The 25,894-nt window shown below is 43.5% G+C and overlaps 1 protein-coding gene across 2 annotated transcripts in view; it reads left to right on the top strand.

Annotated features, from left to right (window-relative positions):
* The window catches only part of mtmr7b (myotubularin related protein 7b), a 93,252-nt gene that overhangs the window by 64,347 nt on the left and 3,011 nt on the right, over positions 1 to 25,894 (top strand). The window contains exons 11-13 of one of the 2 annotated variants that reach the window (XM_048529629.2): positions 17,295 to 17,495; positions 23,596 to 23,730; positions 25,064 to 25,099. In XM_048529629.2, the coding sequence (XP_048385586.1) occupies positions 17,295 to 17,495; positions 23,596 to 23,730; positions 25,064 to 25,099 (372 nt within the window). The remainder of the gene's footprint in view (positions 1 to 17,294; positions 17,496 to 23,595; positions 23,731 to 25,063; positions 25,100 to 25,894) is intronic. The other variant, XM_048529637.2, reaches the window with a different exon arrangement.

Here is a 25,894-nt window from a genome sequence, read left to right as displayed (position 1 = left end):
TGGTCAGTGCTGCAGTTCAAATGCAACAACGCGGAGATCATAGTTAAATCATTGGGATTTCTATGGAGACGTCAGTTTGGAGGACTGCTGTGAGATAAAGCGAGGGATTGAGTATCATGGAAGTGGGAGGAAGAGTGATAAAGATTAGTGATAATGCGCAGGCGTGGGAGTTTGTGCGGTGCCCCAGTGAGTGAGTAGACAGTGCAGAGGGCAGGACGGATTGTGGATTGTGAGGAGAAGCTGGATGAGAGACATTGATTGAAAATGATACACACAATGTTGAAAATTGTAGTCCCTGAGCCTTTGAGAGGCATGTGCAGTGGTATATTTAGTACATGGCAGCCCTGTAACTGTGATGTTGAAGGCAGAATACAGTGGCACTTGCTTTTGGGGAGGACAGAAGGTCGTTGACCTTTTTTTTCTGCACTCCTGGTCATCCCACTTCACTCAGGACACAGCACTGACTCTAGTTGCAATTTGGGTTCAAGCTCCTTGGCCTTGTGGTGTCACCTTCTTTGGTTACCTGGTCCCTTGGACATGTAATTTGCTGAGATTGATAGTATCTTCCTCAGTGAAGACAGACACAAAAATCAGTTAGCTTTTCTGCTATCACTCTATTCTCCATTATTGATTCTCCTGACTCTGTAATAGACCCATTTTTCTTCTGGTCAAATATTTTTTGTTTATGAACCTGTGGAAATGTTTACAGTCGTTTTTAATTTTTGTTTGCTTCCCTGAATAGATCTTAGATCTGTTTTGGACACTTTTCCACATTTTTGTCACTCGTTGCTGTCTTTGCCCAAACAGCTGGCCAGGCAAATCTTTCACTTGAAGTTCATGGTACATTAGAAAGGAAAAGATATCGTAAAATTAAGAGAGTAGCCGCTTGATTGGCATGTTGAGCAAATCAAATAATCATTGAAAACTAGTGAGTATTCTTGTAATGTAAATAAGCTCAATGTCTACATTTTCTAATTTACCAAGAAGTAAATTTGCGTAGGATTTCAAGCATTTGGAATTCTACAGCCAGCAATTTGTGAAATTTTGAAAGCATAAGTGATGAACATAAGACTGGATAAAGTATTAGCATATGTTAGCACATGCACATTTGAAGGTTCAGAGGTTTGCAGGCAATGACAATTCATTGTTTTATATATATGTATTTGTATTAATTTGGAGTCAAAATCTTAAGATTATTTTCATCTAATATTTTGTCAAATCACATTTTTCTTAAGATTCTTAGTGTTAACTCCCTATAGCAAAAATGTTTTGAGGATATATGAAAGGCAAACTATTGAACTGAGTGGTCAGTTATTGTAATTGAAGCATAAGTGACAGTACACTCACAGCTGAATGGCCGATGGTCATCTACAGGACAAGCCAACAGACATTTAAGCAGTAAACTAGTTTTTCCCAGTTCCTGACCTCATTGCCTTGGTGCAAACATGAACTCCAGAAGTGAGGTGAGCGTGACAGCCCTTGACATCAAGCATATATCAAGGACCAAATGTGGTATCAAGGAGTCTTAGCAAAACTGGAATCAATGGGTATTGGGGCAAACTCTCTGGTAGTTGGATTCATACCTGGCACATAGGAAATGGTCGTGGTTGTTGGATTTCAGTTATTTCAGCTCCAGGACATCCCTGCGAGAGTTCCTCTAGGGTAGAGTTCCAGGTCCAGCCACCTTCAGCTGCTTCTTCAATGATTTTTCCCTCTATTATAAGGTCGGAGTGAGAATGTTTGCTGATGATTACACCATGTTCAGCATTTCCAACTCCTCTGATATTAAAGCAGTCCATGTTCAAATGCAACAAGATCTGGACAATATCAAGGTTTCGGCTGAAAAGTGACAAGTAACATTTGTGCCAAGCAATAATCATCTCCAATAGAAAAGACATCACTGCCCCTTGACATTCAATGGTGTAACCATCATTGAATCTGCCAATATCAACATCTTTGGGGTTACCATTGACCAGAAGCTAAACTAAACTTGCAAAATGAATGTAGTTGCCATGAGACGAGTCAGAAGCTAGGAGTACTGCGGTGAATAACTCACCTCCTGACTCCGCAAAGCCTGTCGACCATCTACAAGGCACAAGTCAGGAGTGCAATGGAATATTTCATGCTTGCCTGCACAGATGCAGGTCCAAGAACACTCAAGAAGATTGATACCATTGAGGACAAAATAGCCTGCTTGACTGGCACCACATCTGCAATCATCCACTCCCACCACCACTGATGCTCAGTAGCAGCAGTGTGTACTATCAAAAATCCATAGACAGAACCTTCCAAACCCACAACCACATCCATCTAGAAGAACAAGGGCAGCAGAAACGTGGGAATGCCACCGCCTGCAAGTTCCCCTCCAAGCCACTCACTGACCTGACTTGGAGATATATCGTCGTTCCTGTCGCTGTCGCTGGACCAAAATCCTGGAATTCCCTCCCTAATGGCAATGTGGGTCAGCCTACTGCACATGGACCGAGGTGGTTCAAGAAGGCGGCTCACCACGCACCTTCTCAAGGGCCACTGGAATGTGCAATAAATAAATGCTGGCCAGCCAGTGATGCCCTTGTCCCATGATTGAATTTTTAAAAAAAATTGGAAGAAGTTTAACTGTTTTTCCCATTTAGAAAGGTAAAGTCATTGAACAGTTTCTAACATTTTACTGCATTCATGTGATTAAATGGCTTGCTTTCAATGGCTTGTTGACTGTTCCCTGCACAAATACTGCACACTGTTTATATTTGAACCTGGCTTTTACTGACCTTGGATTATTGCATCATACACCATTTTCACCCATTCTTTTAGGAAGGGAAAATCACAAAGGCTGTATAAGATGATAGTTTAAATAAAGTTTTATACAACAAAGCTTATTCAGGTACTTTAAAGTCACTGGGTTTTTTTTGTTAAGAATGATTGTGAGAAACAGTACCTGCTCACAGATTCAGCCTGAGACAAAGCCTTGGAAACAAGACAATTTCATTCTGTATGGTCTTGCAAGAAAGGGTGTCTGCTAGACAGGCACACACTACAAAGCATGTTAAACATTCTTATACAGTTTACAAGTTGCGTAATCACGCCTCCCTGCTCCCATTGGTCTTCTCTTATCCTGTCATTCCCCATCCTATCGGACTGCCCTTGTTTATTGTTCCCTTTTCTGCCGGCCGAAGGCCCCATTCCCTTGTTTACTGCAATCCTTATTTGCTATCCTAAAGAGCGCTAGACATGCTGTCCGTGCGAATCGTCAGGTTTGCAGAAATAAGCCTCTGCTACAACACCTTTATCGCTTCCACGTCCTTGTCTGCAGAAACAATATTTCTGGTCGTGCTAACTGCCGCCTTTGCAGAACCTAATCTCTGTTTAATGATAAACTTCTGCTACAAAATCTTGTGACTATAATGTTCTTCTTTTGCAAGACTCCACCATTCATCCTTATCTGCAGAAACAACATTTCTAATCTCTCACAATTCCCCCTTTTTCTTTTTCTCAAACTGTTGTTTCTGCATTAATTAAGCCCCTTTTCTAATTCATTTTCCCATTTTCTGCCCTCTTACGCTTGCTGGCGTTGAGGTTCACAATCTTGTACACGGTTAGCCCTTAAATCATTCTTTGTCATGTTCGTTTTTCAAACTCTAGAAGCATTCTTTGACTTTCTCTTTGTTGCATACCATCTGCTGATTGTAAAAGCATCTGGTGATGTACCAGGGTTCATTCCCCTAGAGATGTCATTAATCAGTTCAGTATCCATTTGAGGACATTAAACCCCACCACCAGACCCACTAATACCAATAATCCATAGATGGCCAAATTAACCAACCACTTTCCCCAGCCAGTTCATCCCCAATTCCTCCATTCCCAGCCTTTTTCATTCTGGTATCAGTTACCTGCCTCTCTTATCTTGGCGATTTTGTCTCGCATGTGTTGGGAGATATCAGTAATGTTATGGGAAACGTCAGGTACGTATGTACAACACTCTTCCCCAATTAGTGCACAAGTACCACCTTTCTCTGCCAGAATACAATCTAGAGCCATCCTATTCTGAAGAGTCATTAGCCTGGTGGCAATCATTTCGGTCGTTATGGCCGCCACTTGGGATTGGGTCTCGGCCAACGCATCGGCAGTATTGTGAGCCAACTCCTCCAGGGAAGGCGCCAACTTTTGTATTTCTCTTCCTGCTCGGGCAGTCTCACACATAGGTATCAAAGTCCAGAGGAAGCGATCCCCTTCGGTTACTTCACGGGGTGTCCGCTTCCCCCCCTGCCCATTCTGAGTTATTTCTGGGGTTTTATCTAACAGCCTCAGATGGGGAATTAGGTAGGCGAGGTTGCAGCAGCCACTCCAGCCTTTCTGACTTTGAGGCAGTGTTAGATCAAAATCATAACATATATGCATTTCTACGCTTCCTATGCATTCGCTCACCCGAATGTACCTTTCCCCGGGGATAAAGGGATAGGCCTCTAGGCCACATATCCAATATGTCCCGTTCAATATGTGGGGTACATTTGTGCCAGTAGCTTGGCTGGTGGCAACACAAGATGAGTTTCCTCACTGGAAGGGTGCGCTGTTGTTCTGATTGCAGAAACAAGTAGTATTGACTACTCCTTTCGGTGGGGAAACCCTAAGGCCGTCGATAGCACCCGGGGTTTTTGGAGCCGGTCGTGGGAACCATCCCATGAATTTATAATCACCCCTTTCAGATCTCCATTTTGTATCATTTGAGCCCAAGTCAAATTGTTGTACATCATACACCTCTCTATTGGTAAATGGTATTACCGTGAGAGGGATTCCAGATTCTCCATGGTGTGGGATCGCAGCGCATAACCTACAGTCGGTACGCCCCGTTACTCTAGCATAATTGTGACATAACGCGGTAAAATGATTTTTCTCAACCCCCCTTGGCAACTGGCGCCAATATTATCATAACAATATAAAGCTGCCTGCTCATTTCAGCTTCCCAACCCCTATCTTTCTATTCTCTAACCCTTTAAATACCCGGGAGACGTGAGTTCGCGCAACGCTTACAATACAAAATTTCTAACCAATACTTGATAGTTTTTCATATCAGTTCAGTTCATTCTTTTTTGCTCAGCTTGACTTTCAGAGGGTTGTCTGTAGGATGAACTTGCCACTCTGCCGGAGGCGAAGGAGCGTCCACCGGACCCTTAACACGAGTGTGATGACTCCACCCTTTTTCAGCAGTACGGACGGCTGTTTCAGTAGTCAGGAGGGTTAGGAACAGTCCCTCCCAGCTTGGGTGCAGTTTGGTATCTTTCCAGGTTTTGATCAGGACCCAATCACCCGGTCGTATCCAATGTACTGCGAACTCTAGTGGAGGTGTCTGGGTCAACAGACCCTTCTTCCTAAGGACAGACAAAGAAGAACCGAGCGCCACAATATAGTTCTTTAAAAACTTATCATTGAACTCTACAGTTGGTAATTCCCCTTTTCCACCCAAGAAAGGTAATCCAAACATCATTTCATAAGGAGAGAGGATATAGGGTATTGTCTAACCCGAACTGTCTCATCTTTTCGAGTCAGTGTGATTACCAACGGGGTAATAGTTAGGTGCCCTGCGTTATCAGCTCTCGCCCACACATCAGGACTGATTTGTTGTTCTTCCCTAGGCGTTAACATAGCCATTGTTACAGCTACCGCACTATTCTCTACCCCAATTTTTTTAAGCCCAGCAATATAATCAAATCCCTATCTAGTAAATTACTCCCAATGTCGGGAATGTATGGTAATTGTACTGTCACTTGCTTATCATCGTTTCTAATTAGGGTTGGCTCCAAAATAGGCACTGGGAATCCTTCGCCTTTTACTCCGGAAACCCTGAGATACTCGTTAGTCAATTTAACACTAGTAGGTATAAAACTTAGGGATGACCGTGCCGCACTGGTGTCCACCAAGAATACTGCCTCCTCCCCTTCAGGTCCCACCTTTAAGTTTATCAAGGGTTCCCGGTGGGCCCTAGGAGGAAGGAACCCCTGACTCCCCTAATCCTCATCGAGGGCCATTAGGGAGACCATTTCCCTTTCCCGTGTTAACTCTGGGCATTCCGGCTTAAAATATCCCACTCTTCCACAACGGGAACATCCTGCCTGTCGTCTCCCTCGTCTGGTATCTGCCCTTTCTTTTTGTGTCTCTCTCCGCCTTTGTATTTTCTGTAATTTCTTTTGTATGTCCGGCCACGATTTAGTTACAAACTGGACTTTTAAAAGTCCCTGAGTTACCGGATCATCGGCATCTGTCACAGAATACTTCCTTGTGGCCTCCTTGAGCCTTTGAAGAAATGTAGAAGGAGTTTCGTCCTTCTCCTGTCGTACTTCGAAGGCTTTAGCAAAATTCTGCAATCTGGGTGCTGCCTCTTTAATTCCCAATATTACCATTTCCCTCAGATCCCGCATTGATTCTCTATCGTTTGTTCTATTATTATCCCAGTGAGGATCGGCATTCGGGAATTTCTGATCTGCCGGGACTACGTTTAGTCCCGCTGGGTGCCTTTTTTTTCCACTCCTGTAACGCCGCCCTCCTAATCATACTTCGTTCTTCCCCCGAAAATAGAGTTCCTAGAATTGCCATCAGTTCTCCCCAGGTATGTAAATTGGGTCGTAGGAATTGATCTAACTGTTCGGCCAGTCCGACCGGATCCTCTATTAAACTTTTCATTTCTTTCTAAAAGATCCTAAGTTCGCTACTGGTTAAGGGAGCGTTCACATACCCAATTTCACCCTCCCTAATCAGGACCTCCCTTAAAGGGTATAATTTTTCCTTTTCCTTTGTTTCTGCCCCTCCTTTACGTGTGGTAGATTGTGTAATTCTGGGCCTCCTAGATTCCGTGTCTTTTACCTCAGAGTCTGGCTCTTTTTCAGGTGTTGGGGTTTGTTCTGGGGCTGTGGGCTGGTTGTGGAGGCGACAAACCTGTTAGGGGATCCCATTGTGGTTTCTCTTGTTCTTCCTTTCCCTGCCCTCCCCCTGATATTTCTGCACTCATAGGATATAGTCCTACCTTTGCATCTCCTATCCAACAAGCCGCATAATCTGACTCTTTCTGACTGGTTCTTTCTGATTGATGTAGATATATATATAGGTATTGGCACAGCCAATCTTCGTCGGATCCATATTTGGGCCAAAAAAATATCAGGTACCTTAATGCTTTCTCTAGACCAAACAAAACAACAATAATTTATCATTGTGGTCTTGTCTTTCTCCCACGTCCGGGAGCCGTATTCTCAACTGCCCAACATTCTCCCCAAAGGGCTGTCGGGCGGAATATATTCCACTTTGACGTTATTTGCAGATCGATCGCTACTCAGGCAACTCCCCTTGCCTCCCATTGTTGCTAATTTAATTAATCTTGTCGAGATTCGGTGGCGCCTTCTTCCACACCCACTTCAGGGTCCTGACCTTCACGTGGGGGATTTCCCCTCTTAACAACCGGTCTAAGGCTGGGTGCTCGAATCAGGCAGACACCTTACTCGTCCGATTAATCAGGCCAATTATATACTTTTTATATTTCGCCAATTCCCCGTACTTTCCGTACGTCCCCGACCACCAAGGCAATACTTAAAGGTCAGTTTTCTTACCTTGGTCCGTGCACGGAGTTACCTGGTCTTTACAACTCTTCCCCGTACTTCCTGTACGTCCCCGCGGCAATACCTGCAGCAAATACTGCTGCACCCCCGGTCGCCCGGACAGATCTTTAAGACCTTTCCTGACCCGGCTCTTGTGCACAAAAGTTACCCGACCTGCCACGTCTACCCATCTTGTTTCCAGGGTCTCCCAGTCCGGATCGCACTCGCCCAAACGGCAAACGACAAACGAGGGAGTTGGAGATCGCCGAAATCGGCGAGGCGCGCCTTCCCCGTCGTCCCAAGAGTGTCGAGCGGTCGGAGTGTTGGATCCCGGACGAGCCCCCAATTGTGAGAAACAGTACCTGCTCACAAATTCAACCTGAGACAAAGCCTTGGAATCAAGACAATTTTATTCTGTACGATCTTGCAAGAAAGGGTGTTTGCTAGACAGGCACACACTACAAAGCATGTTAAACATTCTTACACAGTTTACAAGTTGTGGAATCACGCCTCCCTGCTCCCATTGGTCTTCTCTTATCCTATCATTCCCCATCCTATCGGACTGCCCTTGTTTATTGTTCCCTTTTCTGCCGGCCGAAGGCCCCATTCCCTTGTTTACTGCAATCCTTATTTGCTATCCTAAAGAGCGCTAGACATGCTGTCCGTGCGAATCGTCAGGTTTGCAGAAATAAGCCTCTGCTACAACACCCTTATCGCTAGCACATCCTTGTCTGCAGAAACAATATTTCTGGTCGTGCTAACTGCCGCCTTTGCAGAACCTAATCTCTGTTTAATGATAAACTTCTGCTACAAAATCTTGTGACTATAATGTTCTTCTTTTGCAAGACTCCACCATTCATCCTTATCTGCAGAAACAACATTTCTAATCTCTCACAATTATCAGGTCTTAGATGAAAGGAGTGTGCTAAAGATCCAGCAACATATTTACAAAATACTGAAATTCATTCTGGGCAGAAAAATGCTACTGAAATATTGATATGTCACTATATCTGTAGCTAGAGAAACTCAAATTGGAGAAAAGGAAAGCCTGAAGAATACTGGAAGGATTATTAGAATAAAATTGTGATGACATAACAAAAGCAGTTTACTACATTACCAGTAAACTTAGGAATATAAAAAAAGGACCGCAAATACTAGAGTCACAAATAAACCCAATAATATTTTCAAATGAAATTTCTTCATATTGTTCTATGCAGTAAAGACATTCTTAACTTTCTATATACAATCTTTATTCAATATCACTGTTTTCAAAAGAAAAGTTTAAGTTTAATGTGCTGCAAAATTAAATATTGAAGTTCAGATAACCAGGCTTGTTTATTCAACCAGTGTCTCACTGTCTCAGAAGGACAAAAGGATACATTTGTCTTTTTAAAATAAATTTAAAATCAGATTAAACAGTCCCTAATCAGGTACGATAACAAAAAGACAAACTAATAATTAACAGAAACTTAAGACCAGCATTTATTACCCATCCCTAATTGCCCTTGTGAAGCCGCTGGTGAACTGCCTTCTTAAACCGCTGCAGTCCATGTGTTGTAGGTAGACCTACGATCTGCTTAGGGAAGGACTTTCAGGATGTTGACCCAGTGACAGTGAAGGAACAGCAATATATTTCCAAGTCAGGATGGTGAGTGGCTTGGAAGGGAGCTTGGAGTTGGTGGTGTTCCCATGTATCTGCTACCCTTGTCCTTCTAGATGGAAGTGCTCATGGGTTTGGAAGGTCCTGTCTAAGGATTTTTGGTGAATTTCTTCAGTGCAACTTGTTGATACGTGCATGCTGCTATTAAGTGTCAGTGGTGCAGGGAATGGATGCTTGTGGATTTGATAGCAATCAAGCAGGCTGCTTTGTTCTGGATGATATGAAGTTTTTGAGTGTTGTTTCATGAGATTGAAGATTGTGCTTGAGTACAGTTCTGCTGCTGTTGATGGTCCACAGCACCTCATGGATGCCCAGTCTTCAGTTGCTAAATCAGTTTGAAGTCTGTCCTGTTTAGGACGGTGATAGTGCCACACAACACAACAGAGAGTATTCTCTATGTAAAGGGACTTTGTCTCCACAGGACTGTTTGGTGCTCACTCTTACTGATACTATCATGGCCAGGTGCATCTGCAGCCAACAGATTGGTAATGGTGAGGTCAAGTATGCTTTTCCTTCTTGTTCATTCCTTCATCACCTACTGCAGACCCAGTCTAACAGCTATGTCCTTATAGGACCTGACCAGCTTGATCAGTAGTGTTGCTGCTAAACCACTGTTAGTGGTGGACATTGAAATCCTCCTCCTGGAATATAATTTGCACTGCCAAGGAGTCATGTGGCAAGGCAGTCATGTTTATTGCTGTCTAATCTAATAAGCTCTGAATGTGAAAGGAGACTACAGCAGAAAGGGCATTAATATCTATGCTTTAAGAACTGGAGGCTGCAACATTGTGAGATCTCTGAGCCTGTTCCCTTTCGGGTCATCAATACAGCAAATTGACTTCCTGATTTAATGACAGCACAGGAAACTATGTTGATAACTTGCAGAAAGTTTGTCCCTTTGAGAAAATACTGAAATGCCTTCTTGACCAAGTCTGTAACGTGAATTTTCCAAGCCAAGATAATCGTATGAATTATGAACTGTTCTTTCTAATGTGCTGTTCTCTATCATTGGACTTTTCTTGAATGTGTTTTTTGATTTTCTAAGAATACTTTAATTGCGTCGGAGTATACCCGGCAGCAAGTGAGAATGTAAAATGAATGGCTTCTTACCCTACTTGCTGACATCACTGCTGCTGTATATTAGGAGATCCCTTTGACTTGGATGCTGGATTTACATTGCCATCAGAAAAAGGAAAGTTTTCTCCTTCTCCAATTTAAATGACCTTGGACAATTTGATTGATCGACACATTCATCTGATAATTTACAGACTGGATTTTCCCACTTTCAGGAGAGTTATTTTTAAGGTAGAAGGTGTAGCACCTGCCCGTTCACTTTCTCCCTCCTCACTACCTAAGGTCCCAGACACACCTTCCAGGTGGAGCTGTGCATTCCCTGCACTTCATTCAATCTACTCCACCATGTTCACCACTCTCAGTGTTGTCTGCTCTACATTGGGAAGACAAAGCATACATTGGGTGACCACTTTGCAGAACTCATACACTCTGCCCTGAGCTTCCATTGCCTGCCACTTCAACACACCACCCTGTTCCTTGGTAGTGTTTGTGCCTCAAGCTTACTGCAGTGCCCCAGCTCAGTGCACGCTGGAAGAATAATACCTCTTTTTCTCCTCCAGAACTCAACATTGAGCTCAATAATCTCCAGGCTTGAGCACCTTCTCCTGTCTTCTTACCCCAACTCCTAGACACCAGGTTTTGTCATCACATGGGCTGCTACCACACACACAACCCATTGCCAGCCAGTAACAGTCCTCATTAGCAGCCGTGCATTCGTCCCGTGCTGATTCTTACCCAGTCCTTAGCTGCTCAACTGTTTTTCTGTCTCTTTCTGGATTCCATTTCCACTTGTTGTTTACTCTCCCAACCCCCCCCCCCCCCCCCCCCCACCTCTCTTCTGGTGTGTACATACAACGTTTTCCCAGCCATAATCAGTTCTGAAGAAGCGTAACTGGACCCGAAATGTTAACTCTGCTTTTTCTCCATGGATGCTGCTAGACTTGCTGAGTTTTTACAGCAATTTCTGTTTTTGTTTTATTTGACATTGCCATTTTTAAAGGGAATCCGGACATTCCCTTCAAGCCAGGAGCATTTCTCTTGGAGTGGATGCCTGCAGATAAACATTCTGGTTTTTCCACCCGTCCCCAGTCAGCCTGCCTCCCGTTTCCAGGCAAACATCCACACTTGGCCAGCTTCCTTGATCTGTGCTATTTACACAGCAGCCTTCCTCACTCAGGCATCCTCTGCACCCAGTTCTACTAAGACTACTGCCATCCAGTGTCAGTCATGGCATCGCAAAGTGAATGTTCTCCAAAGGAAAAAACACAGTGGCTACTGACTTCCACGTCTAGCAAGTACAGCACCTAGCCCTGATGCTTGCCTCTCGTCTGCATCAAGAATGCCTCATGATGCTAACAGTTGTTTTCAATATTTACTTCAGATAAACGGTCAGGGTCCAATACAGGGTGGCACAGGGTCCAATGCAGGGTGGCATAGGGTCCAGTGCAGGTTGGCACAGTGGCTCAGTGGTCAGCGCTGCTACTTCACAGTGCCAGGGACTTGGGTTCAGTTCCACTCTCAGGTAACTGTCTGCATGGAGTTTGCACATTCTCCCCTTGTCAGCGTGGATTTCCTCCGGGTGCTCCGGTTTCTTCCGAGTCCAAAGATGTTGGGGGTTAGGTGAATTGGTCATGCTAAATTGCCCATAGTGTCCAGGGTTTGCAGATTAGGTGGGTTAGCCATGGGAAATGCAAGGGTTACAGCAATAGCATAATGGGGTGAGTCTGGGTGGGATGCTCTTTGGAGGGCTGCTGTGGACTCGATGGGTTGAATGGCCTGCTTCCACACTGTAGGGATTCCAGGATTCTAAAAACTTAATTAAACACGATCTTGTGACTGTATTAGACACAGTTCTAGTACAAATTATTTCGTGTTGTTGGTGCAGGTGATGGCCATGACAGGACAGGCTACAGGAAGTGTCTGTGCATATGCCAATGATGGCACAAGGTTCTTTGTGCAATGACATTATCGTCTGCATATACCCCACTGTCAGGGATCCAAGGGTGAGAGGCAGAAACCAGCACCTGGATAGAGCAGGGACAGAGCTCTGCTCTGGGAGTGGGAGAGGAGGGGTCCCTGCTCTGGCAGGAAGAGGAGCTAGTTTATCCAACTTCTTGTACAAAAACAATTATTGAAGAATTTGAAGAACTTTTCTAAATGTGCATTTGCATGGCATCGTCTTTGAGACTAGCAGCAGCTTTAATGACATTGGCTTTCTCCTTGCACATTCCCTCCTTTTGCACTGCTTATGTGTGGTGTTTAGAGGAATCACAGCCCTTTTAAATACACAGAGCTGAGCACATGCTCAGCAACAGGAGCAATCGCCCCCCCCCACCACCACTTCCCAGCAGCTTTATTTAAAGTGTTCATCAAATACTTTCCATTTTCTTGTTGATTGATTTCTAATGGTGTTGACTGAATTTGTACAGTACAAATTTGTAGTGCTATTTAAAGTGGGTGAAGTTGACAGGGAGTAGTGTTAAATGTGTAAAGTCCTGGCCAGACTACTTGCTCCTAGTTATAGAGCCAGAATCAGACAGGAAGGAAACAGACCCTGTGGCCCAGCTAGTCCATGCTGACCCTGTTGTCAAACTGGTTCTACCTGGCTGTGTTTGGTGCATATCCCTCCAAACCTGTCCTAATCATGAATTTATTCAAATGTCTTAAATGTTGTAACTGTACGTGCATCCACCACTTTGTCTGGCAGTTCATGCCACACATGCAACCGCAGGAAATGCTACACTTGCCCCCACACCTCCTCCCTCACCCCTATCCCAGGCCCCAAGATGATATTCCACATTAAGCAGAGGTTCACCTGCACATCTGCCAATGTGGTATACTGCATCCACTGTACCCGGTGTGGCTTCCTCTACATTGGGGAAACCAAGCGGAGGCTTGGAGACCGCTTTGCAGAACACCTCAGCTGAGTTCGCAACAAACAACTGCACCTCCCAGTCGCAAACCATTTCCACTCCCCCTCCCATTCTCTAGATGACATGTCCATCATGGGCCTCCTGCAGTGCCACAATGTTGCCACCCGAAGGTTGCAGGAACAGCAACTCATATTCCGCCTGGGAACCCTGCAGCCTAATGGTATCAATGTGGACTTCACCAGTTTCAAAATCTTCCCTTCCCCAACTGCATCCCTAAACCAGCCCAGTTCGTCCCCTCCCCCCACTGCACCACACAACCAGCCCAGCACTTCCCCTACACCCACTGCATCCCAAAACCAGTCCAACCTGTCTCTGCCTCCCTAACCTGTTCTTCCTCTCACCCATCCCTTCCCCCCCACCCCAAGCCGCACCCCCATCTACCTACTAACCTCATCCCACCTCCTTGACCTGTCCGTCTTCCCTGGACTGACCTATCCCCTCCCTACCTCCCCACCTATACTCTCTCTCCACCTATCTTCTTTTCTCTCCATCTTCGGTCCGCCTCCCCCTCTCTCCCTATTTATTCCAGAACCCTCACCCCATCCCCCTCTCTGATGAAGGGTCTAGGCCTGAAACGTCAGCTTTTGTGCTCCTGAGATGCTGCTTGGCCTGCTGTGCTCATCCAGCCTCACATTTTATTATCTTGGATTCTCCAGCATCTGCAGTTCCTATTATCTCTCATTCCACACATGAACCACTCCATGTTAAACAAAAAGTTGCGCCATGTCACTTTAAAATTTTTGTCCTCTCACCTTAAAAATAAGCCCCTTAGTTTTGAACTCCCCCACCCTAGGGTAAAGACTCCAATCATGCACCTGGTCTATGCCCGTCATGATGTTATAAACCTCAATAAGGTCACCCCTTAACCTCCTACTCTACAGGGAAAAAAGTCTTAGTCTTTCCATTCCAGGAAACGGAGAAGGGCACTCAGCAGGTGACCATATACTCTCAGGGTCTTTGGGTAGGGTCTTAACTCAGCTTAAAGTTTGACTATATTTTATGATGGAGGTATTCACTTGAATCTTCCTGATGTAGACAATAGAAGATGGCATTGCCAGTGGCTGTAAACCTTGCCCGTGGCTGTGTATTTCTTTGCATTGGAATTCTTCCAGTCCGCGGTAATGTTGATGTGTGTCATTTGCCTGTTTGCCGCCCACTGCTGTGTAAGATAGGTGGTTGATGATGCTTGTGTCAGGAGGGGAAATACATATCAGCTTCTCTCTGGTCAGAGACAGAATGTAGAAAGAATACATTTGTTTCACCAGGAAGATGGGCATTACCATGGTGGAGGACGCATTGACCGTACACACATTGCTTTGCAAGCTTTGTGTTTAAGAGTGGAAATACGTTATTCCGTGGGGGTGCAATTGGTTTGATACTGTACTCAGCATATCAGGCAGCTGAATGCCCAGTATTCTGTCAGCAGTCATAGTGCCTTTATTCTGGGGTAGTTTGTTGTTCTGTTAATGTTTCCTGCACCATGTTGTCCGAGAGGGTGGTTTTATGGTGATAGGTATTATCTGACAGATGTTCGCAGTGTACAACAGAGACACATGTGAGAAGCAAGCTTATAATGAGAACTGGATAGCTATAAAAAACAAACCATAGGGGTACTCAAAAAGCAATTCTGCGCCAAAGCAGTTTTGAGTAGTTGCCAGAAATGCATTTCAATTATTTATGCACTCTTTCATGCTGTACTTACTGGGGTATGTCATTGTTTCATCCAACTTTAATGCCAATACACACAGGATGCTCGGCTTTGGATTGAACCACCTTAGCTTGGGTGGCAGTAGCTTGACCAACAACTTATTTGCTGGTGGAGAGACAGTGGTGGGATGCAAATGCTATCATTACTGAGACAGCATGGCAGGTTTATATACTTAGGTGGTATTGCTACTTCCCTGGGCTGGGTCCTCAGCCATCCTAATATTCTGTTGAGGGACAGGTTTCTGAATTCTGAGACTCTGCAAGCCCTTGGGCAGTGGTATGCACAGCCATGAAGACAGGTGTTTAAGATTGCACAACCTCATTTTGAGCTTTCACTGCAGCATTAAGATGGTGAATAACCTCTGTGTGCACTGCACTAAAAGCTGAGACATCAACAATTGAGTGCTACATCATGGTTGGATCCACAAGTATGGCAATCGGATTGGTCCGCACTTTGATATAAGGAAGCACGAGGTCCAACCTTTGACCAAGGAGCTGTGGTATAGTGGTGCTAAACTCTTCCGTGCTTCTTAACAATGACAGCAGACTGGTCAATTCACCAAGCATTTAATTGTGCATGCCCATGAGACATTTTCCGTACTCCCCTCTACATGTCTTTATCTCTCACCTGTAGCAGGATCTGTGCGCCTTCCAGGGATGTCACAAGGGCATACAGCTTACCACTTGAGAATAGGGGCTCAATTCTAACCTGCTAATGTCAGTTTCTGAGCTTCTCTATACATGTGAACCCAAGCAACTGTGTCAAATTGTCATTGATCCTTTGGTCTTTCTTCTCCTTTGCACTGCCTGACCAGGTGGTATCCAAAAGGAGAAAGACACAAGTTTAGGTGGGTGGCAAGAGACCTAGGGGATGGGGATGGAAGAAGGAACTGCACATGTACACATTCTGCAGTCTGTAAATCAGACGATATTGTGGGATGGGAGGTGAGTGGCCTGTGAGGAGATGAGTTAGATAGGACTGTCCTGTTAGTTGTGATTTCATTCCTGCTACTGACCACTATCTTAATCCTGACACTCCAATAATTGTCTCTTTCATCAAGGTGAGGACATACCCCCGTGACCCCTGCCATTCAGGTGTAGTTGTATACACCAGTTTGGTTCTTAAAGAGACAAGTGTGTCAGTCAGAGTCCTTCCATCTATGCGAACAAATGCGTTTGCAATGAGATAGTTTCATGGAGCATTTTTTTCGATGGCTGAAGAAACCATCTGCACAAATGGTTGTCAACTATCATTGTGGATGTTTTTTTAACTATTACCAAGTTGCTACAGCTACTGGTCATCATGGTGGTGTATGTTGGCCTCAGGTGATGTCACTATTTCCCTGTGTTGCTGGCTAGTGTCTCCCAGCTCTGACAATTGATGGTGTTTGGGGTCATTATGTTACATTTGCAAACGTTTTTGTGGACGTACGTGTCAGGAAAGGAGTAATAGGCTGGGTCTCTTTCCTGTTGAAAAACACGGGCAGCCCTAGTAAAATAGGCCTTTAAAATTAGGAAACGTTTTGACAGAAGGTATGCAGAGGGAATGATTTCTCTTGTCAGCAAGAGCATGACTAGAACCTATAAATGTAGTTACCAAACAATCTGACCAATAATTCAGAAGACACTCCCTTAACCTGAGAATGATGAAAAAGAGCAACTGCATTCAGCTACTCCCTGTGGTAGTGAATAATGCAGATGCATTTAAGAGAAAGTTAGACAAGCATTTGAGGGAGAAAGGAACAGAGGGTTATTTTGGTATATATAAATGAGGGATGATGTTATGAAGCTCAAGTGGCATTTAAACATCCCCATGGACAGTTAGGTCTGAATGGATTATTTCACGGATATATTCCAAGTATTTAATCCTAAGTACTACAATGTTCTCGAATATGCTAACCACTAAATCATACTTTGCTAATTGAATTTCTGATTAGTTCAAAAAACAGCAGTAGACCATTTTGTTGGTTATATGATCTCAATTCTCATATTCACTCTTTGTACCTAATTTAAAGTTTTTAAATGTTTGTTGGCAAATGGGAAGACCAAAAGACTGTTGTGCTTTTCTTCCTGAATTATTGTAACTAACCTTATTTGAAGGATATAGTTCCAAACTAGCAGGAAAATTAACACTTTGGGAGTTTTATGTCTTGTTTAGTTTTCCAAGAAGAAGTCAACCTTTATCCTGAATCCTGATGAAGGGTCCAAACCCGAAATGTTGACTTTTCTGCTTCTCTGATTCTGCTTGGCCTGTTGTGTTCCTCTAGCTCCACACTGTATCGACTGTGACTTCCAGCAAGTGGAGTTCTTACTATCTCCTTTACACTTCTCCTTTTTTCACAGATACGGTCACTTGGATGGTGATCCCAGGGAAGTTTCACCGGTTATTGATCAGTTTTTTGACTGTGTCTGGCAGCTGATGGAGCAATTTCCATGTGCCTTTGAGTTCAATGAAAGATTTCTGGTGCACATTCATCATCATGTCTACTCTTGCCAATTTGGCAACTTTATTTCTAACAACAATAAGGAGAGCAAAGAACTAAGGTAAAGCAAAATTCTACATTTATCATTCACCATTCACCATTGGTGCACACACTCAGGTTGGCTTGCTTCATAAGATTTTTCATTTCAACTTTATTAAGAAAATGACAAATGCGTGGCAATAAACTATAAAAATCATTTAATTTTTGCTGACTTCCATTGATTTTTTTTAAGAAAAACTATTCACAGGTTGAAGATGTTTGTGTTGCATCAGATTTGAGCTCTTAAATGCATCAAGGAATCAAGAAAGGAAAAGGAAGCAATTATTCTTTTTGTAATTGTTTGATTGTGTTTGTTCATGGAAAATTTTTTATTTGTACTTATGCAAAAACATCTGCTTAGTGGAAATTTGAACCCTAACCTAATCAGTGCAATTTGAGGTACATTTTAGGTGCAGTTTCTACATTGTGCACAAAATGGCAGTTGGTCACACTGTCTTTTTATAGTGTTCGACAACTCATTCAATTGGACTCAGACTCACTGGTTATTTTGTAACAGTGAGCAGACAGAAATTGAGCTGTGCTGTTATTTATAATTTACTCTATTTTGTGTGTTTATCCAATGCCGAATAACATTTATGATTCCAGACGACAGACTTTGTGTTGCCCTGTATTAATTTGAGTCTGAATTTGGTAAAGCTATGAACAGGTTTTTAGAAAATACCCGCTCCAATTGTAGAAAGACTTTTTAGAAAAGAAATCTGTAGCTCCCTCTAGTGGCCATAGATTTTACTATGGAAAGGTTCACTTTGCCGGTTAATATTTATGGGGACAGACTGGACAATGATTAGTCCAGCATCAGTTGGAATTGTGCCTTCTGACCCTGGGAAATGTAGCAAACTCTGAAGGAACTGCCCAGGAAATTGAATTTTCTGCTGGGCAATTCCTTTACGCCTGGAACCCTCTGAAAGTCTCCATTCAATCAAAGGCTTAGAATCATTGACTTGTACAGTGCAGAAGGAATCTTCCAGCCTACTAAGCCTGTACTTCCTAAATTACCGAAACCTAAACTATTCCCACCTTCCAGTGTTAAATGTTATGACATTACAAGTGTTTATCCAAGTACTTTTTAAAGGTTCTGAGATTTCCTTCCTCCAGTACCCTCCCAGGCAGCGCATTCCAGATCCCCAACCTCTGTACGAACAGGTTATTCCTCAAATCTCTGCCTTGTCTCTTAAAATTATGCCACCTTATTGATCCTTTGAGTAAGTGTAACATCTGCTTTTTATTCACCGTATCCAATGCCTCAAATGATCTTATACACCTGTCAGGTTCCATTTCAATCTTCTCTGCCCCAAAGAAAACAATGCGAGCTCGTACAGAGATAGCAAGGTGCGGAGCTGGATGAACACAGCAGGCGAAACAGCATCTTAGGAGCACAAAAGCTGACGTTTCGGGCCTCGACCCTTCATCAGACCCTGTTTCTAGCTAAAGTGCTCTATCACAGGCAACATCCTTATGAATCTCCTTCGTGCAGCACTCCAGCTGTGGCCTAACCAAAGTCCTATACAGTCAACACAATCACAAGCCATTTCCTGGAATTTGTCACTGAAGGACTGCTCATAGGTGTAAAGCCTTAAGTCTGTTTTTTTCTTATTTCTTTCATGGGAAGCAGGCATCACTGGCCAGCCACCATTTATTGCTTGTGCCTGGTTGCTCTTGCGAAGGTAGTGGTGAGCTGCGTTCTTAAACACTTCATTCTGACAGGCATGAGTTGATCCATAATGCCATTTGGGAGGGAATTCCAGGATTTTGACCCAGCAACAGTGAAGGAACAACAATACATTTCCCAGTCAGGGTGCTGAGTGGCTTGGAGGGGAACCTGAAGGTTCCTGTGTTTCTGCTTACTTTATCCTTCTAGATGGAAGTAGTTGTGGGTTTGGAAGGTGCTGTCTGAGTATCTTTGGTGAATTTCCACAGTGCATCTTGTAGATAGAAGCAGCAGTGCGTACTGAGCATTGACGTTTGTGAATGTGGTGCAAATCAGATGGGCTGCTTTGTCTTGGATGGTGTCAAGCTTCTTGCGTGTTGTTGGGGCTGCACTCATCCAGGCAAGTGAGGAGTATTCCATCACACTCCTGGCTTGTGCCCTGTAAATGATGGACAGGTTTTGGGAAGTCAGGAGGTGTGTTATTCATCGCAATATTCCTAGCCTGTGACATGCTCTTGGAGCCACTGTGTTTGTATGACAAGTCCAGTTGAGTTTCTGGTCAATGGTAACCCCAAGCATGTTGATAGTGTGGGATTCAGTGATGTTAACACCATTAACTACCAAAGGGTGGTGATTAGATTGTCACTTGCTGGAGATGGCCCGTATTCTGGCATTTGTGTGGCACAAACATTACCCACTACTTGTCAACCCAAGCTTGGATATTGCCCAGGTCTTGTTGCATTTGAAGATGGATTTCTTCAGTGTCAGAGAAGTTGCAAATGGTGCTGAACATTGTGCAGTCATTGGTGAACATCTCCAGTCAAAAGCCTTTATGAAGGAAGAAGGGCTATTGATGAAGCAGCTAAAGGTGTTTGAGCTTAGGACACTATGCAGAAGAACCCTACACAGATGTCCTGGAGCTGAAGTGACTGACCTCCAACAACCGTAACCATCTTCAATTGTGCCAGGCATGATACTGAATAGTAGGGAGTTTGCCTCCTGATATCCATTGATTCCAGTTTGGCTAGGGTTCCTTGTTGAGTGTGGTCTTGATACCAAGGGTTGTCACTCTCACCTCACCTCTGAAATTCAGCTCTTTTGTCCATGTTTGAACCAAGGTTGTAATGAAGTCAGGAGCACGATGGCTCTGGTAGATCCCAAACTGGGCAGCATTGAGCAGGCGCTGTTTTATGGCACTGTTAATGATACCTTTCATCACTTTACTGATGATCGAGACTAGACTGATGGGGCAGTAATTGGCTGGGTTGTATTTCTCCTGCTTTTTATGTATAGGACACACCTGAGCAATTTTCCACATTGTCGGGTAGATGCCAGCATTGTAACTGCACTGGTACAGCTTGGCTGAGGGAGCAGCAAGTTCTGGAGCATGAGTCTTCAGTGCTATGCTGGAATGTTGTCAGGGCCCAAAGCCTCTGCAGTATCCAGTGTCTCCAGCCGTTTCTTGATATCACATGGAGTGAATCGAATTGGCTGAGGACTAGTATCTGTAATGCTGGGGACCACTTGAAGAGGCTGAGATGGATCATCCACTCGGCACTTCTGGGTGAAGATTGCTGTGAATGTTTCAGCCTTATCTTTTGCACTGATGTACTGGATTCCTCCATCATTGATGATGGGGATATTTGTGGAGCTTCCTCCCCCAGTGAGTTATTTAATTGTCTACCATCATTCACAACTGGATGTAGCAGGACTGCAGAGCTTAAATTGAATTCGTTAATTGTGGTATCACTTTGCCCTGTTTATTATTTCCTGCTTTTGCTGTTTGGCGTGCAAGTAGCCCCGTTTGGTGGTTTCTCCTGGTTGATACCTCATTTTCAGGTATGCCTGGTGCTACTTCCAGCATGCCCTCCTGCAACTTCCATTGAACTAGCGTGGATCCCCTGGCTTGATGGTAATGGTTGAGTGGGGGGATATACTTGGCCATGAGGTTATAGATTGTGTTGGTGTACAGTTCTGCTGTTGACGGCCCACAGTACTTAATGGATGCCCAGTCTTGAGTTGCAGGATCTGATCGAAGTCTGTCCCAATTGGCATAGTAATAGCGCCACACAGCATGCAATGTATTTTCAGTATGAAGATGGGACTTCTTCTGCACGAGGTCATGCTGGTCACTTCTACCAATACTGCAGCTGGCACATTGCTAAGGATGAGTTAAAGTGTACTTTTTCCCTTTTATTGGTTCCCTCACCATCTGCTGCAAACCCATTCTAGCAGCAATGTCCACCCAAACAGTTTGATCAGTTGTAATGCTGCTGAGCCACTCTTGGTAGTGGACAGAGAAATCTCCCACCCAGAGTACATTTTGTGCAATTGCCACCCTCCTTACTTGCTCAAAGTGTTGTTCAACATTAAGGAGTACTGATTCATCAGCCTAGAGGAAGTGGTACATAGTAATCAGCAGGAGGTTTCCTTGCCCATGGTTAACCTGAAGACATGAGACTGTAAGGGGTCAGGAATCAATGTTGAGGACTCCTGGAGCAACTCCCTCCTGAGTGTTCAGCACTGTGCCACCAACTCTGCTGGGTCTGTCCTTCTGGTGGGACATGACCAATCCAGGGATGGTGAATGTGGTGTTTGGGACATTTAACTGCATGGTGTGCATGACTATGTCAGGCTGTTGTTTGACTAGTCTCTGAGACAGCTCTCCCGGTTTTGGCACTAGACCTTAGGATGCTTGTAAGGAGGACTTTGCGGGGTCAACAGGGCTGTTTATGCCATTGTCTTTCCTGGTGCTTAGGTTGATTCCAGCTGGTCAGAATGAAGGGTCCAGGCCTGAAACATCAGCTTTTGTGCTCCTAAAATGCTGTTTGGCCTGCTGTGTTCATCCAGCTCCACACTTTGTTATCTCGGATTCTCCAGCATCTATAGTTCCCATTATCTCTCCCGAGAACATTAGCTGAGTTTCTGGATTAACAGTCTTGTGATGATACCACTGGGCCATTACCCCCATATGATAAAACTGATGCCGGTCAGATGCTTGCACCTTCCATCAGAATCAAAATGTCTTATTTTTCAACCATGTGTGGAGTAGCTAGAAGCCTATTTACATGGATTATCACTCATTATCATCCTCATTACCATCTAATATTGCCTCATAAATGTGCAATTTCTCAGTTTCTCCCTCCTGCTAGCTAGAAACTAGATGCTGAGAATTCTTGACATGAACATCAGACCAGTCACCTGGAAACTCCAGCTCACTGATTGCTCCTCCAGGCCTCCATTTGGACACCGGCATCTCAGGGCACACCCATTGGGCACTAACCACACACAACCCATGTCCCTGAATCTTGGCATCCATCACATTCCAACCTCACTGCAACATCATGGTATATCGTTGACCAGTCTACCAGAAGCCAAAAATGCAAAATGGATGATCCATCTTGGCCTCTTCCAATGTCCACAGCATCACAGGTATCAATCTGCAGTCAACTCAGTTCACTCTAGATGATACCAAGAAACGGTTGGAGGCACTGGATACCGTAATGTCTGTGGGCCCTGAAGCATTCTGGCAGTGGTACTGAAGACTTGTCTTCCAGAACTTGCTGCTCTCTTAGTCAAGCTGTTCCAGCACAATTGCAACGCTGGCATCTACCTTCCACTGTGGATATGGTGCTGGTGCCAGAGGTCCTGGGATATACCAGCAGTAAAGAATACTTCCATTTATGGTGAGTGGGAGAATTGGGCTAGCATTAGATGAGCAGGATGGCTAGGGGTGTGATACCTGGCTAATGAGCAAGTTTGGGACAATGTTGAGAGAATACTCACTAGCCTTCACAGACAGAAACCCTCCGTGACATGTGGCGAAAATGACAGCCGATATATGGTAAGGTCGAGCCCTTTGAGTCCACTTTGACAAGTTACTTTCCTGCTCATCTTTGTGCTATGAGCAAATTTATTAACCATACCTCCTATTGCAGATCATTTTTCAAAGTTTGTAAATGGTTCTCTTGCCTGGAACCTTAAATCTGTGTTCCTAAATCCTGGCATAATCTGCTAATGGAAGAATTTTTCTTTGTCTACCTTATCTAAACCTGTCATAATCTTGAATCAATCAATAAAATTATCCCTCAATCTCCTTTTCTCTAAGGTGAATAACAACCAACTTTACCAACCTAATTTTCTAACTAAAATTCACTATCCTTGCAACTACTCTGGTATATCTCCTGTTTCAAGACCTGTTCTGTTTTGCATCCACTTTTTCCAGTGTCTTGACTTATGCCATTAATGCATATATTTTTGTCTCTCCTCCTAATAATTTAGCTGCAAGGAGAATCTGTCTACAAAAATTGCGTCATGGATCACCAACAATTTGGCACAATTATCCTTCACACAGCTGTCGCATGTAGATTGTTTATATTTTCTGATCAAGTTTTCCAACCATCCACCAAGTGGTTGAAGTCTTTAATATTGTTATAATTGTTTCTCATGGCAGAATTCAAGAGAAAACTCATTCACTATGGCCTCATCTATGGAAAAATGGTATAGATTATAAGAATCCCCTCTACAGACAAGACCATAGTCAGACTCAGGGAGTTTTGAGACCGCACACAGTTCCATCCAACTTCAGGTTAGTATATTAACTATACATTTAATTAGGCCATACCTCATTATAGCCTTACAACACCTGAAATATGGGCAAACGAGAAACAAAGAACTTGCTTTTATCAGCAAACGTTTTATTAACTGGCAGAATTCTGGTTGTCAGTGTAAAAACACTAATTAATAGAAACTTAATGTAAGCGTAGACACATCACTATTATACTTTATTTACAGCATATTATCGCTTTAACAACAATGCAACTTTGCCTTAAACAAAACTTACTGGCAGAGAGCCTTCTCACTTGTACCTTCAACTATTTGGACATCACAGAGATTGTGATAATACAGTAAGCTTCCAATATTTCAGGTATATAATTTTTGCCTGTTTATTGAGAGTGCCAGTTCATAAAGTGCCAGTTAAAACAAACTTTACTGCCATTCATGCCCTCAGATCATTCTAAAGCACTTTGTAGTTCATTAGTTAATTTTGAATTGCAGTGACATGTTAAAACTAAAAGTAGAACATCACGGTGGCTCAGTGTCAGAGACCCAGATTCAATTCCAGCCTATGTGGAGTTTACACATTATCCCTGTGTCTGTTTCCTCCTGGTGCTCTGGATTCCTCCTGCAAAACAAAGGTGTGCAGGTTAGGTGGATTGGCTGTGCTAAATTGCCCTTAGCGTATAGGAATGTGTAGATTAGGTGGATTAGCCATGGGAACTGCAGAGATGTGGAAGGGGGTGAATCTTCCATACCCATGACTCATTGGATGGGATGCTGTTCAGAAAGATGGTGTGGACCTGTTGGGCTGAATGGCCTGTTTCCACACTGGGGGTTCTATGACATAGAAGACAGTTTGCTTTGAATAACAATATCATGAATGACCACTTTAATAATGTTGGGTGAAGAATAAATGTTGGCCAATAACAAAATTGCGTGCTGCTAACCAGATGGTGTTTGGGATCTTTTATCCTCACCCTAGAGGGAAGTTTGGTCCTGTATTAAATGTTTCATTCAGGAGATGGCACTTCTGCTAATATTGGACTGAAATGTCAGCTTTGATCGCTTGTTTAAGCCCTAAAGCCTGTGACATTCTAAGTTAAGCAGAATATTATAATTTAAATTATTAGAAATATGTAAATATTGAACACTAAAAATTCGGGACAAGGTATTATTAAGCTGGAGAAGATTCAGAAGAGATTTATCAGGATGTTGCTGGTGTGAAAGATTTGTGTTGAATAAAGTCTGCATAGGCTGGGACTTTTTTCACTGGAGCATAGGAGGTAGGAAGGCAACCTTATAAAAATTTATAAAATAATGAGGAGTATGGATAGAGTTAATGGTAATTGTCTTTTCCCTAGGATGGGGGTTTTCAAGACTGGGAGCACATTTTTAAGGTGAGGAGAGAGTTTTTAAAAAGACATGAAGGGTAAGTATTTTACAGAGGATCGATCGTGTGTGGAATAAACTGCCAGAGAAGTGTTGAATATGTGTACAGTTACAAAGTTTGAAAAACATTTAGGTAAGTAAATGAATAGGAAATGTTTGGAGTGATATGGACCAGGAGCAGGCATGTAGGATTAGTTTAGTTTGGGATCATGATCGGTATGGACTGATTGGATCAAAGAGTCATGCAACATGGAAATAGACCTCTGATGAAGGGTCTAGGCCTGAAACGTCAGCTTTTGTGCGCCTGAGATGCTGCTTGGCCTGCTGTGTTCGTCCAGCTTCACTCTTTCTTATCATGGAAATAGACCATATGGCTCCAAGTAGTGATGGAGGCAGAGTTTAAAAAAAGGAAAATATGCTAAAGGTAGGCAGCATGTGTGGACAGAAAAATGTTAATGTGGTCAACGACCTGACAAGTTAATTCTGTTTCACTCTTCACATATGCTGTCTGACTTGCTGAGTATTTACAGCACATTTTTTTTAAACTTTATCTCAGATTTCCAACATCTGTGGTATTTTGCTTTTGTGTAACTAGTGATGCTAAGCAGACTGTAGCAGATTATTGGCTTACATAAATGCATTAAGATAAACTTGTGACATCGCAAAGCAAAGAAACACCCCTGCAAATTCTAGATGGGTGAAATAAAAACAGACAATGCTGTATATACTGAGGCAGCACTGGTGAATGTTTCGGATCAATGATCCCAGTGTCTCAATGCTGGGATGTGAGAAATCAGGTATTC

This window comes from Stegostoma tigrinum, chromosome 1, assembly GCF_030684315.1.
Source record: "Stegostoma tigrinum isolate sSteTig4 chromosome 1, sSteTig4.hap1, whole genome shotgun sequence".
Lineage (NCBI taxonomy): Eukaryota > Metazoa > Chordata > Chondrichthyes > Orectolobiformes > Stegostomatidae > Stegostoma > Stegostoma tigrinum.
This window is presented reverse-complemented; position numbering and strand designations above follow the sequence as displayed.